At 56.2% G+C, this 14,079-nt stretch overlaps 1 protein-coding gene across 11 annotated transcripts in view; it reads left to right on the top strand.

Moving 5' to 3' along the window:
* SSBP3 (single stranded DNA binding protein 3) overlaps positions 1-11,772 on the top strand; it is a 163,024-nt gene extending 151,252 nt beyond the window's left edge. For 10 of the 11 annotated variants that reach the window (XM_064589081.1, XM_064589080.1, XM_064589090.1 and 7 more), the window contains 5 exons: positions 1,096-1,166; positions 8,572-8,650; positions 8,897-8,925; positions 9,059-9,160; positions 9,974-11,772. In XM_064589081.1, coding sequence (XP_064445151.1) covers positions 1,096-1,166; positions 8,572-8,650; positions 8,897-8,925; positions 9,059-9,160; positions 9,974-10,003 — 311 coding nt within the window. In that variant the 3' untranslated portion in view covers positions 10,004-11,772. Of the gene's footprint in view, positions 1-1,095; positions 1,167-4,261; positions 6,543-8,571; positions 8,651-8,896; positions 8,926-9,058; positions 9,161-9,973 lie in introns of those variants that run through there. The other variant, XM_064589088.1, reaches the window with a different exon arrangement.
* Positions 11,773-14,079: the final 2,307 nt, after the last annotated feature.

A 14,079-nucleotide genomic window follows, 5' to 3' on the forward strand; every position in this document is an offset into this window, starting at 1 on the left:
AGATCCAGGAACGAGGGGTCTCCCTGTCCTCGGCTCGCACCTGTCCTGGCTGTGCATTTCTCTAGGTCACTAAAAAGGGGCTTTGGAATTCTGGCATCCTGGGACCAGGACCATATAACATGATGCCTCTTGAGTTCCTAGAACTCTTGGCTTTTGGTCCTCTCTATAGGCGATCACTTCTCCCTCTTTCTTAGATCAGAAGAGGGCATGCGTGCACACATGTGGGCATGCACACACATGCATACACACACTGCATCACGTTTGTGTTTTTCTCCCAGCTGAGAATAACACACTGCCATCTAGAAGGAATTCTACCAGTCTTTACCTACCCAGAGAATAAGAAGTGAGAGGTAGCTGGATTTCTCCCTGAGAAATAGGGTGCCTGCTCCTGATATAAACATGTTAGCTGGTTTTCTAAGGAGACTTTTCTAGTTAATTGGGGGAGACTGAGGGGTCCCTCTGTCCCCAGACTCCCCGACCCCCAGGAGTAGTGGGGGAGCGGGTGGCTGTGATGTTCTGGCTCCCACTCCCGCTCCCTCTTTCTGCTGCTGCATTTTGATGAGCTGCATGACCTACATTCAGACTGGGTCACATTAAACCACTCCATATGTTAATGCGTCTCCAGCCCCATCCTTGCCTCCCCTCCTGCCCCATCAGCTTGGCAGGGTGGCCCCTGGGTAATTTGTGGCGTTTCCCTTTCTCTGATTTGATTAAAGCCACTGGGTGGGATTGGGGGGTTGGGGAACGCAGGTGGCTGTCCCCGCACGGTCCCCGGCAGTGTCTGGGGACCAGATTGGGTTTGGGGTGGGGAGATGAGAATTCGGACCTGCCACCCCACCCCCCTCTGCCACGTTCACGCTGCTGTCCAGACGTCCTGGAATTCTTCGTTTCAGGGTTGAGTGGTTTTCACAGTTGAATTTTCTGTGATTAAAAACTTGGTGAATCTTCATTAAATACAAATTAGCCAGAAAATGGTGGTACTTAGAGGAGATTTTAGGTGATAAAATACAAAAGAATGAGTTCAAGTGCCATGAGTTTGTTTTAATTAAGAAATGAATTAATCACCCCGACTTGTGGGTTTCCACTGTTCTACAGATTCAACAAATTCCAGTGACAACATCTACACAATGATTAATCCGGTGCCGCCTGGAGGCAGCCGGTCCAACGTAAGTCCGCTTTCTAATAATTTACGTATCAGATACCATAACAAATCATAATTAACTTCATCAGCTGAGGGGAAAGCAAGTTTAATTGATTTCAGCCATTTGTTACCAAAGATGAATAAAATAAACCGTCAGAAAAGTGATTAACTCTTGGGGAACTCAGTTCCCATTTCGTAGCTGGGAGAGAAGGGGGATAGCGTGGTGCCCTCTCCCCTCTGGTCAGAGCGGGGCACCCAGGCTTACTGTGGGGATCCCTGCTGCTCGGAGTGGTGTGTTGGTGAGGGAAAGCACTAGGCTGCGGGTGGACCCGGGCCCCACCCTGCCCTGCTGATGGGCTGTGCCGCCCTGGGCCAGTCTGTCACCCTCTCGGGTCTGGAGCTGTGGGTTCCTGGAGCCCATCTGGACACCCGCCTGCCCTGTGCCTCCAGCCCCTTTGGGAGCCCCGTGACTCCTGCACCCTGGGGCTTCTTGGCCTCTCCTCCCTGCCTGGCTGGGAAGCCACCCTCTCCCCCACCCCCCCCGGGCTTCTCCAGGTCCCAACCCTCAGTGATGTTGCAGCTCAAATTCCACTTTGATTGCTGCTCACCCGCCACCTCTGTGTCCCCTGCCCTGTGCCGGATGGCCCTTTGACTCTGCAGCTCTGGCCCGTCTCCGTCTCCCAGCTGGGAGCTCCCTGAGGAGAGGGCTGGTCTGACTCACCTTTGCAGACAGCTCTTCTGCACCAGGCGGGGGAGGTGACTCATGCTGGCCTTGCCTCGGGGAGCGTGTCTGGAAAGGAGGCTGCTGGGGGACCAAACGAACAGTCTGGACTGCAGAGCCAGAGGGTGGGCACGGGGCCCCAAAGTTATTCTGGCCTTTTGGGGGTGCTTTGTTCGGTTTTGTGGGTTTGGGTCCTGATGTGACACCTGAATCACCACTGGGCTGAACACCGATCAGGGACTGCCCCATGCTGGACACGGCACGTGTTCGGTCTTCCGGATGCCTGCTGGATGCAGGGGGACCCAACCCGAGGATCACGTGACTGAGCAGCATGGGAACCGCACTCCCTCACCCTTGCTCCACCATCCCTGTCCGTCTCCTGGGCAGCCAGCACCCCATCACCCCTGCTTCTCATTAGGGTGACCAAGCATCAGGTTTTAGCACTAAAAGCTCTGTGTCCCAGGACAGCGAGTGTCCAAGGTTTTGGCAGTGGATGCAGAAGGTTGGGTGGGAGGGAGCAGGGCTCTTGGGGCACCCCAAAGCCAGGGACTGAGCTCGCTGGGCTCCGCATCAGCTGGAAATGGCACAGAGGACCCTTCTGCCGCGGCCGCCCCTCCCCTGACCACGGACGCCAGCGCTCGTGGCCTGTGGCTCCCAGTGGACGGTCCATGCCGCGGCCCTCCGGGGGCAGCTCAAGTGCACGGCAGCCCGGATGGGGTCCGCCTTGGCTCTGCCCGCGGACTCACTGCTGTGCTCTGTCAGGATCGCGCCGGCCTCATTTTCCACGTTGTGAGTACGGGCGCCAGTGGGGCCCCGACCTCACCAGACCGGTGGCTGCCGGGGTCGGGGAGGACACACGGCGCTGAGGGAGGGGAATGATGGCCACAGAGGTCCCGCACGGTGGGCAGAAGGGGGCACGGAGGCCCTGGGTTGCGGGTGCGGGCCGGACAGCACAGCTCACGCGGCCCGAGAGGTGCCCCGGCTCCGCCAGGGAGGGCGGCCAGCGGATTAGTTAGGGCACAGCACTCAGACCCCACCTCCACCGCCACCATGCCCTTCCCGCTGTGGCTCCATGAACTGAGGAGGCTCAATTCCCGGCTTCAGAGGCTGCACCTGTGTGCCAACAGAAGGGGGCGTTCTGATTTCCAGCTGATTCTGTCAGCTCTTGCCAGCAATCTGGAGCTTCCCACAGTCTGTCAAGTGGTGCCTTGCGTCATGGTGACAAAAACACGTCCCCCAGCTCTTCGGTACTTTGACTCAAAAGCTGGAGGGAGCTTCACATCAGTGTGTTGACTTCTGTGACGATTTTATTTTATTTCTTTAATTTTTTTTTTAAGATTTTATTTATTTATTTGACAGAGAGCGACTGGCAGGGGGAGTGGGAGAGGGAGAAGCAGGCTTCCTGCAGAGCAGGGAGCCCGATGCGGGGCTCGATCCCAGGACCCTGGGATCATGACCTGAGCCGAAGGCAGACGCTTAACCAATGGAGCCAGCTGGGCGCCCATTCTGTGATGATTTTAATGAAACTGCAGAAAACAAATGAAAGATGGCTCTTCTCTTGTCCAAATACAAGCTCAACTTGGCCCCTCTATCTGCATATTTGGCACATTTCATTTGGTGTATAAACTTCTTACCTGCTAACTGTCCCACACACCTTGTCCCCAGCTCTGCTGCCAAAGGGTATGGCTTGCTCACCTGTGATGCCAGGCTTTCATAATGAAAGGTTTGGGTCACCTGTCAGTCTCCTCAAAATGTGCAGATACACTTAACGGGACTTTGGACTTGGTCGACACGTGCCCGCACGGTTGCTGGCATAGAAAAGGTGTTAATGGGTCAGCCTGCCGTGACGTCCTTCTCTAATGGGAACCACACTGAGATGAGAATGTAGAGAGGAAATGTTTACGCTGTGAATTTAGAACTGTTCAGTGATCTTTCAGGAGGCTACCGGGAGCCTAGAAGAGGATGAACAGACCACTCCTGAGTCATTCCGGGGGGGGGTTGGGGGATTGCATCAAAACCTCATCGGCCGAAGTGTAGGGACTTGGGTTTTGGAAATGAGATTGCCCGAGAACTCAAAACCTGTCACCAGTAAAGAGCAGCCACGTTAAATAGAACTTTCTCAGCTTCTTGATTAAAACTGTAACTTACGGGGCACCTGGGCGGCTCAGCCAATTAAGCATCTGCCTTCAGCTCAGGTCATGATCCCAGCGTCCTGGGATCGAGCCCCGCATCGGGCTCCTGTTCAGCGGGGAGTCTGCTTCTCCTTCTCCCACTCCCCGCTGCTGGTGTGCTGTCTCTCTCTGTCTCTCTCTCTGAAATAAATCTTTTTTTAAAAAAACTATAACTTATTTGGAGTCCAGCTTGGATCTCACAAGTTCATCTCACCTCTGTGCTTTCAGCCACTTCCCCGAGAGCTTTAAGTGAGAACGACCTCCACGGTGCTTTGGAACGCTTAGAGGTGACGGACATCTGAGACAGGACAGGCCTGCTGATGGATTTAGGGATGCAGAGGACCTGACTGACAAGCTCTGGCCTCCCTAAACTAGCCTGTAGATAGAGTATGATGGACCTCTTAGGAGAGTTGGAAGGGAGTTGCTGCAGGTCTAAAAACCTGTGCGAGTCAGTGACATCCCACGTACTCCATGCACAGACGTGTTTGTAGAGAGGCTTTTTCCGTGTCACCGTGTTGGGCTGACAGCAGGGCCTGATAAGAGCAGAGTGGCAGGTCACAGTGAATTTTGCATTTGCCTCTGTATTCAGTTTACCATTACCTAAAGAAATTAAAAAGCATGGCTTAGAGGCTGTAGGCAATCCAGAGAAGTTCTGGGGGAAAAGCAGGCACCTTCTGCCCTGTTGCACCCGCGAAAGCAAGATGGGTCACCCCGGCAGCTCCACCGCAGCCCCTGGAGAAAACTCAGCCTGGGTTCGCACTCCAGCCATGTCTTCGTGACCTGGCCCGGGCCCATCCAGAAATGTGGCCACCTGTGTTCCCATCCGGATGCTTGTGATTTTTTTAAAAGATTATTTATTGGGGCACCTGGGTGGCTCAGTCGGTTAAGTGTCTGCCTTCAGGTTGGTTTATGGTCCCGGGGTCCTGGGATCAAGCCCCGTGTCGGACTTCCTGCTCAATTGTCTGCTTCTTTCTCTCTGACCCTCCCCCCTGCTTGTGCTCTTGCCTGCACTCTCTCTCAAATGAATATTAATTCGAGAGGAGCCCACTTGTGTGGGAGTGAGAGAGGAGGGGGGAGGAGGAGGGGCAAAGGGAGAGAGAGCGAGAATCTCCAGCAGACTCCCCACTCCATTGAGCTCGGAGCCTGACTCGGGGCTCGATCCCACAACCCTGAGGTCATGACCTGAGCCGAAATCAAGAGTCGGACACTTAACCGACTGAGCCACCCAGGCGCCCCAAGAAATGTGATTTTTTTTTTTTTTTTTATTAGAGAGAATGAGAGAGAGCACGAGAGGGAAGAGGGCAGAGGGAGAAGCAGACCCCCTGCTGAGCAGGGAGCCCGATGCGGGACTTGGTCCCGGGACTCCAGGATCATGACCTGAGCCGAAGGCAGTCGCTTACCCAACTGAGCCACCCAGGCGCCCAAGAAATGTGATTTTTAAAAATCAAACATAAGTAGTATCTGTTTAATCAGTCCATCACGTTTAGCTTTTTTTAAAAAAACATATTTGTTTAAGACTACATAGTAATATAGCCTACAAAATATAAATACCTAATAAAGAGCTCAAATAAATTACTGTATTAGAGGACCAGAAACATTATAAAAATGTTATGTTTTTCTCACACAGACTGTTCATTTAACTAGTCCTCTGTTCACTGGTCCCGTTAACTAGCCTTACTCTGGCTTTTTTGAGATAATAGCATGTGTGTAACAAGGTCACTAACACAGAATAAAGGAGCAGTGCAGGGACAGCAGGTGTGTGAGGTCGGAGTGCGGTTCACAAGGACACCCAGACTCCGGCGCGCACAGTCCATCTGCCCGGCGGCGCTGAAGGAGGGCAACAGGGTGCATCTCCGGGGCCTGGCCGGAAGCAAAGCCTTCTCCCCGGTGACCCTGGAAGCACAGGCGACAAAAGCAAAAAGCAGGTAAATGGGACTTGATCAAGACTGAAAACTTCTGCACTTCAAAGGGACGCCTTCCAGAAGGTAAAAACACAGCCCACAGAGTGCAGAGAACATTTGCAAATCACATACCTGATACGGGACTCGAATCCAAAATATGCAAAGAACTCTTAAAACTCCGTCATGAAAAAACAGCCTAGTTTACAAAATGGGCCAGGGGTCAGGACAGGCATTTCTCCAGAGACGCACTGGTAGCCAACAAGCACACAGAAAGACGCCCCGCCTCGTTGTCACCGGGGAAATGCAAAGCCGCAGTGAGCTCAGCTCTGCACGCTCCCGAGGTGGGAACCGAGAAGGACGCAGCTGCTGTGGAGAACCATCTGGCAGGTCCTCGGAAGGCTATGCAGGGTCCCCGCATGCCTCGGCGCTCCTACTCTGGGGTCGGTCTCTCCGCACGAGAAACAAAGCGCGTGTCCACCTCGTGATGGCTAGAAAGTGGGAACAACCTCGTGTCCCCCGGCTGAAGGGATAGAGGACGTGCAGTCTGCGTACGCCGGAGCGGGTTTGGCCAGAAAAGGCATGAAGTCCTCTTCGGTGCCCCAGCACTGGTGAGCCTTGCAGACAGGCTGAGTGAAGGGAGCCAGCCACGAAAGCTCATAGAGGATTCCGTTTATACAAAATGCCCAGAACAGGCAAATCCACAGAGGCAGGAAACAAGTTAATGGTCGTCTGGGGCTGGGGGTTTGAGGGGGAATGGGGAGGGACTGCTAAGGGGTACAGGGCTTCTTCGTGGGGGTGATGACAAGGTTCTAAAATGGATGGTGGTGGTGGTTGCACAACTCTAAATACACGAGAAACCACGGAATTGTACACTTGAAATGGGCCAATTGTATGGTATGTGAATTATATCTCAGTAAAGCTGTTAACAGTACGCAAGAGGGGTGCCTGGGTGGCTCAGTCGGTTAAGTATCTGACTCTTAATCTCGGCTCCGGTCTTGATCTCAGGGTCATGAGTTCAAGCCCCGTGGTGGGCTCTATGCTGGGCATGGAGCCTATTTAAAATAACAATAATAATAATACACAAAAAACCACCATGATACATAATTTCAAATCTTTTTAAATATGTTAAGAGTCATATGTTCATGACCTTATCACGCTTGGGGACTGTTTTGTCTGATGGGGTTGTGTCCTCAGTTGACTCCCTAAAACGTCAGTCACCCTCGTCCTCTCATTTGGATTAAGAAGTGTGAAATTTGTTGCCAGATGTCAAAAATGTGCCCCGGTGCCTGTGCGTGGCCCTGGGAAGCCTCTGGGGCGGCAGGAGGCGAGGAGGCTGCGGCTGGGGTGTCCGTGTTTGGGCAGATGGGCGAGAGGGAGCGCCTGCGCCCCAGCCCCGCCCTGCAGCCTGGGCACCCTGGTCTCTTCTCCTGCACTCCCTGCTGCTACCTGCCTCTTCCTGTGCTCATGCGGGACCCCTACTTAGAATGGCTTCCACGACCTGTCTCTGCCTGCCCAAGTCTACCCCTCAGTTATTTTGGTCCTCTGCCTCCTCCTCCATGCAGCCTGTTTGGATTTCTCTGCCCTCTCCCCAGTGCCTCTTCCTGAAGCCTTGGCCCTGCTTGTCTGCAGCTCCCTTTGCAACGCCGCACGTCTGTCCCGTGGGGTAGTTGGGTGTCCGTAGCTGTGGGCTCCTCTTCTGGGCTGAGGCCCAGCCGTGACTCGGCTCTCTGTCCCTAGCCCTCAGCACGGACCAGATGCCACGCAGTCCACCCCTGTCCACCCTGACGTCCGGTCTGCATCACGGGGCCTTAGCTTTCTGGATGGGGCTCAGCCCTCCCTTCGTGACCATGTGACGTTTCGCTGCTGCTTTTCTGAGATGGTCTGATAGTTCCCCACAGGCCTGAGGCTGGTGGGGCTGGAGCAGATTCGCCTCTGGCCTCTTACCAGCCTGCACCACCACTTCGGCATGGGGATGTCCTCAGTGGCCTCCCTCCACGCTGTCCCCTGCCCAGCTTCTCCCCTTCCCGCCCCCCTCCCCCCAGGCACCCAGTAGACCCCATCTCCTCACCTCCCCCTTGGAACTCCTTCATCTCTGAGGCAGCACTCAGAGGCCGTGCCCCCATCCCAGCTCCTCCCAGCTCCTCCCAGCTCTGGGGGACGGGGATGCCTCCGGCAGAGCATTTCCCACTCTCTCCGTGCTTCAGTTTCCTTATCTGTAAAATGGGGAGGAGAAGCATTAATACTTTGGGCCCCTGGCCGGGCACAGGCAGTCATCCATTTGTGTGTGTGTGTCTGTGCGAGGTTCTGACTGGGGAGCCACACGGTCCACCCTAGGGACAGAGAGAGCCCAAGTCCATGCCACTTGGTTAGAGAGCTGTCCCGGTGCGACACTGTGTGGCCCCGGCCCAGTGTCTTTCCTTCTCTGGGTTTGTGTCCTCATTTGGTGCGTAGGGCGGAGCACCTCTGCCCTGCACAACTCTGGGGGCCCAGGAGAGGGGCCAGCTCCAGCCGAGGGGCGTGCCAGAACGGAAGCCCCCTGAGGACACAGCTCTTTTGCAGCTGGGTGTGGGAGCCCAGGAGAGAGCTGCAAAGGGCCTGGGGCCCACTCAGCCACCACGCCCTGTGCTTCTCCCCCAGTTCCCGATGGGTCCAGGCTCAGACGGCCCGATGGGAGGCATGGGCGGCATGGAGCCACACCACATGAACGGATCGTTAGGTAAGCGGGCGCCGGCCCCGTGGTCACACTGCACCAGACCCTGCCCCAGCGGCCGTCTTCGGCTCAGCCAGGCCTGGTCCGCCCTCCCCGCTCCCACTGGCCTTGGCTGGGCCCTAAGGAAGATCCCCAGAGATCCAGCCAGGACGGGAGACTCTGCACAGAAGTAGTGTGGGATTTGGGTGGGTTTGGAGGCCTCTCCACGGAAGAGCAAACAGGAAACTGAATCTGAGCCTTCCTTCCTTCCAGGGTCAGGTGACATAGATGGACTTCCAAAAGTGAGTGTGTATTCTGTTTCCTCCCCGACAGCATCCACCCTGCCCCAGCCCCGAGGCCCCAGAAAACTTGTCTCCCCGTCGGGTGGGACGGTTGCTGGGGCGCTGGGGCTCACCTCCTCTCTGCTCCCTCCAGAATTCTCCGAACAACATAAGTGGCATTAGCAACCCTCCAGGCACCCCTCGGGACGACGGTGAGCTAGGAGGGAACTTCCTGCACTCCTTCCAGAACGACAATGTAAGTGCTGCGTGTCCCCCCCCCCCCCCCCCCCCGCCCCGCTTTGCCCCTGGATTCCTCCTCTTACAGGGCCAGGGGCTGTTTGTTGAACAAGTTGTGGGGCCTGCTGGCTGAGGCCAGCCTGGCTGACTGGTGTCCTGGCAGCCATGTCACTGGCTTTCTCCTCGGTCCCTTTTCTCCACAAAGTGCAGAGCCCCCCCAGCCACCCCCCGCATGGCCTCAACCACTGCCACCGTGACCACTGGCAGGTCCTTCTGGAGGCATCTACAGGGAGGCACAATGCCTCCCAACACTGAGAAAGTGGATGTGGCTGGAAGAGCCCTGGGTTGGGACTCCAGAGGCCTGGGCTCTGGTGCTCTGGGCCTCTGGGCAGCATGGTCTCTGGGGGTCCGCGTCTTTCTGTCCTGGGGAGGAGGGTTCGTGCAACCAGAGATTTCCTGGGGTCTCTGTGCAGGGGGGCTGGCTTCTACTTCCAACCTCATTTGAAGAAACAAGGTCATGCTGCAGCAGCTTTTGAGACCCCCAGACTGGCTCCCGCACAGGGCACCCTGGCAGAGCCCTGGCTCGGCCCTGCAGGAAAGCAGCCCAGCCGGCCCTGGGTGGGGAGGGCAGTGTCTGGGGGGGACTTGAGAAGGGGGGGCGGGGGGGTTACGGCAGCCCCCGGAGCTCCCACCGTGAGGCACAGGCTGGGGCCGAGCCGCCAGAGCCACCCCAGGCTTCCCCGCCCAGCCACACACCCGACGGGCCCTCCCCAGCGCCCAAGGCTCGCACAGCCTGGCCCTCACAACGCCGTCTCTGCTTCGCCCCTTCCAGTATTCTCCAAGCATGACGATGAGCGTGTGATCCCCTCCTCTTCTCCGAGACGCTGAGAGAGCCGGCATTTCAGGCGGGAAGATGCCAGAAATTATGCAAGAAGAAGTGAGGTGTCATTACCCAGGAGCTGGGGGAGGGGCGTCTCCCTGCTCCCCCTCAGCCCCCCCTCCTCCTCCAGTCCCCCCACCTGTCCCAGTTTTAGTTTCATGCAATAAAAAGGCCGAACTTTTTATTCCATAAAACATGAAGGACAAAACTCAAAATAAAAATATATTTCAAGTCAGTGACCAGAAAAATCCCACCCCTTGCCCATTCCCAAAAGGACCTTTTATGTACGTGACACTTTTTTGTTTGTTTTTTTTTTGTTTGGGGTTTTACCGTTACTGGGATTTTTTAATTTGTTTTCAGGGGGGTTTTTTTGGGGGAAAAATTTTTAAAAATGGAAGCTTCTAGCAAGCCCCCCCCACCCCACCCCAGTCAACCTCTTTGCTTTCTTCTTTAAAAAAAAAAAAAAAAAAGAAAAGGACAAAAAAAAAAAAACCAAGCCCTGCTGTCTGTACCCAAGCCCTTCCACCAGGAAAGCTAGTCTAGGTGTGAGGTCTCACGCTGTCTTTGTAGCCATCTAAAAATAATGATAATAATAATAAACTGGGCAGTTTACAATCGGTGGTTTCTTTCAAAAGGCCTTTTTTGGAAAGAGAAAAGAAAGTCACCTTTCTCCGCTTGGGGCTTTTGGTTTGTGCGGATGGGCAAGGGAGGGTAAGGAACCTGTTTCGGTTTTGCTTGATTTCTCCCGGCCGAGGTGGCGCCGGCAGCTGCACACGTGGGACCCCAGAACCGTCCCCCCTCCCCCACTATGTGGCCTGAGGGGCCCGACCACCCGACCGCTTTCAGGACTCCGCGGCGGAGACGCGCTGTGACCCGGTGGCATGCACTGTGTTCCCAGGACTGCTTCCTCCTCTCTCTCTTCTGGACCTTCCCCCACCCGGCCTCCCTGACGCTCCAGCCCCGTCCTCAGCCCCCACCCCAGTCTTCCCAGCGAGAATCCTGCCAGCTGGGTGGTGGCCTGGACGGAGCGCAGTGGGGGAGGCCGCCCCCGACAGGATGGCTATGACCTGGGACATGGCAACTGTGACCCCCGCGTTCTCGTCCCGTGGCCCTGGCTCGCATCGTCCTCGTCGTGTGTGTGGGCACCATAGGGCTGGAGTTTGGGTTTTCTTTTGTTTTTTGTTTTTTGGGTTTTTTTCTCTTGATTCTTGCTTCTTTTTCAAAGATGGGAAATTGACCAGAATTGCTCTGTATACACTTGGAACTGGATGGAAAGACTTCGGAATAGCTGTGGGGGGCGGGGGACACCAGTCAAACAGACGTGCTGTTTCGGTCCTGTTTTTATTTTCAAAAACCGACAAATGCGACAGTGGAGCCTGTCCCCTCCCAGGAGGGGGTGACTCACGGCCTCCCTCACCTCACTGCTCCCATCGAAACCTCTGTGTCTTGCCCTGAAGACACCTGAATTCTTTGTACATTTACAGCCCCTCCTCCCCGCACCCCTGTAGCTGCTGTCTGTTCTCCTCCCTCCCTCCCTGATCCATGTATATCATACTATGTGAGATACCATCTGCCTGAAAAAAGACCTTGTGCGGATTATTGGGAACATTGTAGCTGTTTCTGTGTTTTTTCTTACCTTGTAGTCTGGTTCTGAATTAAGAGAGGAAAAAAAAAAAGTAATTATGATACATTGTAGTTTGTGTACGATATATGTTGATAACGTTTTATTAAAGGGACATCTTTTTTCCGCAGCCCTTCCTGACATGTTTCGGGGGGGTGGGGGACGTGGGTCGGAGTTTATTATACTGACTACAGAATGCAAGGTGACTGGTCGGGCTGTTTTTGTTGCTGGTGCATAACAAGATCTTGTTTTGTGTTCAAGGTGTCCACCCTCTTTTCCTGGGCATGTTAATCTGTATTTTGCATTTGCTCTGCAGGGTCGTAGTGGCCTTTGGGGAGGGGGGGTTGGGAAGCAAGGCCGCAGTCTCACGTCAGACATCTGGGGGCGTTCTAAAATGCACCTTCAGCTTTTTGTCTTGCCGACACACGCCGGTTTGCCGGAAGGTATTTTTCAGCGAGTAGAAGAGGTTCCTGGTTCTGTGTTCCGTGGGGAGTCCACACAGGCCAGGGGGGCCCCAGGAGCTGTAGCCACACAGCCTTTCCCACTCGGGTGGCCTCCGCCCTAGGCCAAGGCTGGGGGTCCCCGGGGACACTGATTCTCCTGTTTTCAGTTTGGTCTTGTTTTCACCTCCAAGGATTTTCGGGGTAGCCTTCGGCATCCTGGCGGGGGGTGGGCAGACGTGGGGAGACCCAGCCCCAGCCTCCGTCCACAGAGTAGAGCCAGGGCCCCACGTAAGTCGTGGGGTGTGCGGGTGTGGACATTTGAAGTAGGATTTTCTGCTTCCCTCGAGCTTCGGGGACCTTGCTCCAGGCCCGCAGGAGGGGAGGGAAACCGTGTCGGAGCCAAATGTGGGCTCAGTAGACCTTCACGAGGTCTGACCCTTCCAGACGCAAACTGCCAGTTTCCGATCTGTTTTTTTTTTTTTTTTTTTTAAAGATTTTATTTATTTGACAGAGAGATAGAAGAGCACAAGCAGAGGGAGCGGCAGAGGGAGAGGGAGAAGCAGGCTCTGCACTGAGCAGGGAACCCGATGCGGGGCTCGATCCCAGGACCCCGAGATCATGACCTGAGCCGAAGGCAGCCGCTTAACCATCTGAGCCACTCAGGCGCCCTCCTCTCTGCTTTTGCCGCTACTTCCCTGTGGCCGTGGGCGAGTGCGTTCCTACCCGTGTCCTGTCTCCTCGTCTACAAACCTTCCTCACAGGGTGGTCGTGAGGACGGGCTGGCGCTCGCGAGGGGCTCGCACCCGTAGGGGCCGCCAAGTTAGCGGCCGCTGCCCCTGTACTCCTGCTTGGAACGGGGAGTCCGAACGGGGTGCCGGGAGCAGCTGGGAGGGCCTAGCAGCTCGCAGCTCGCCCTCCCCTCCTCTTGAGCAGGCCTTCTGGGCTCTTCCTCCGCACGGACGCCTCTGACGGCGCAGGCCTCACGGCTGGGGCAGACGCACCCGGACTGGGACTGAGCCGCACGCGGCTCTGAAGGCTTTTGTTCGGGAGCCCGGAGCCGCTGCCAGCGGGCCCCAGGCCACCAGTGCTCTCCAGGCAGACGGGAGCCATGGTGCAGGGTGCTGAGCTGGGAGGGGATCCTGCCTCGAGCCTCACCGTCTCCCCCACCCCTGCTTGCGGGGTGTTCCTCAGAGCTGGGGACGTGTGTTCCCTGTCCCCAGAATCACCCAGTGGGCGCTCAATTCAAGGAGGAACTGGATGTTTGTTGGGTAGTCACCCCTGCATACTGTCACCTGTGGGCAGCAGCTCAGGCAGGGGAAAGGTGGCCTTCACGGCTTCCGTGGATCCGGAGCAGAGCGCTCTGTCCGCGTCTGCTGGCAAACTGGGAGCTCCTGGAGGAGACCGGGGCTCGTTCTGTAGCTCCGGCTCCCCGCACGAGGCCGGGCACACAGCAGGTGCTTTAAACTGGGCCTAATTGCTGCACTGCCCCTAGAGGAGGTCTGTAGTGGGGACCCTCAGGGCTCAGTCCCCAGGCCCGACCTAGTGTTAGGCGCCATCGTGGTCCGGCTGGGGATGAGGAGATCCGTGATGTGTGTGTCGGGGCGGGGGGCGGTGACAGCTAGAAGGGGCTGTGCTGCTGTGGGGAGGCTGGACTCGTCACCCGGGGCAGCAAGCCTACCCTGGACGCAGGTGGGGAGGCTGAGGCTGCGGGCACTTGGGGTTTGGGGGAAGTGGAGACCTCTCTGTGGAAAAGGCAGCTGTCCTCACGTGTGAGACTTCCAGCTCTTCGCACTACATACACCACCCGGTCTCTGAGCCTGTTCCCCCTCCCGTAGTGGGGGGTAAAACCCGGCAGCGCTGTCTGCCTCACCTTGCAGCTCAGCTGCGTGGGACCAGAGCTCAGCTCTGAGATCCCCAGGGGACACACCAAGGCCAGCCCGCTAGGGCTCTCGTCACTCAAGGTGGACTGCCGCCCAGGCCCACCCTGCAGCACC

The sequence above is a fragment of the Mirounga angustirostris genome, unplaced genomic scaffold (assembly GCF_029215605.1).
Source record: "Mirounga angustirostris isolate CCGP_5_RB_7025 unplaced genomic scaffold, mMirAng1.0.hap1 SCAF_4, whole genome shotgun sequence".
NCBI lineage: Eukaryota > Metazoa > Chordata > Mammalia > Carnivora > Phocidae > Mirounga > Mirounga angustirostris.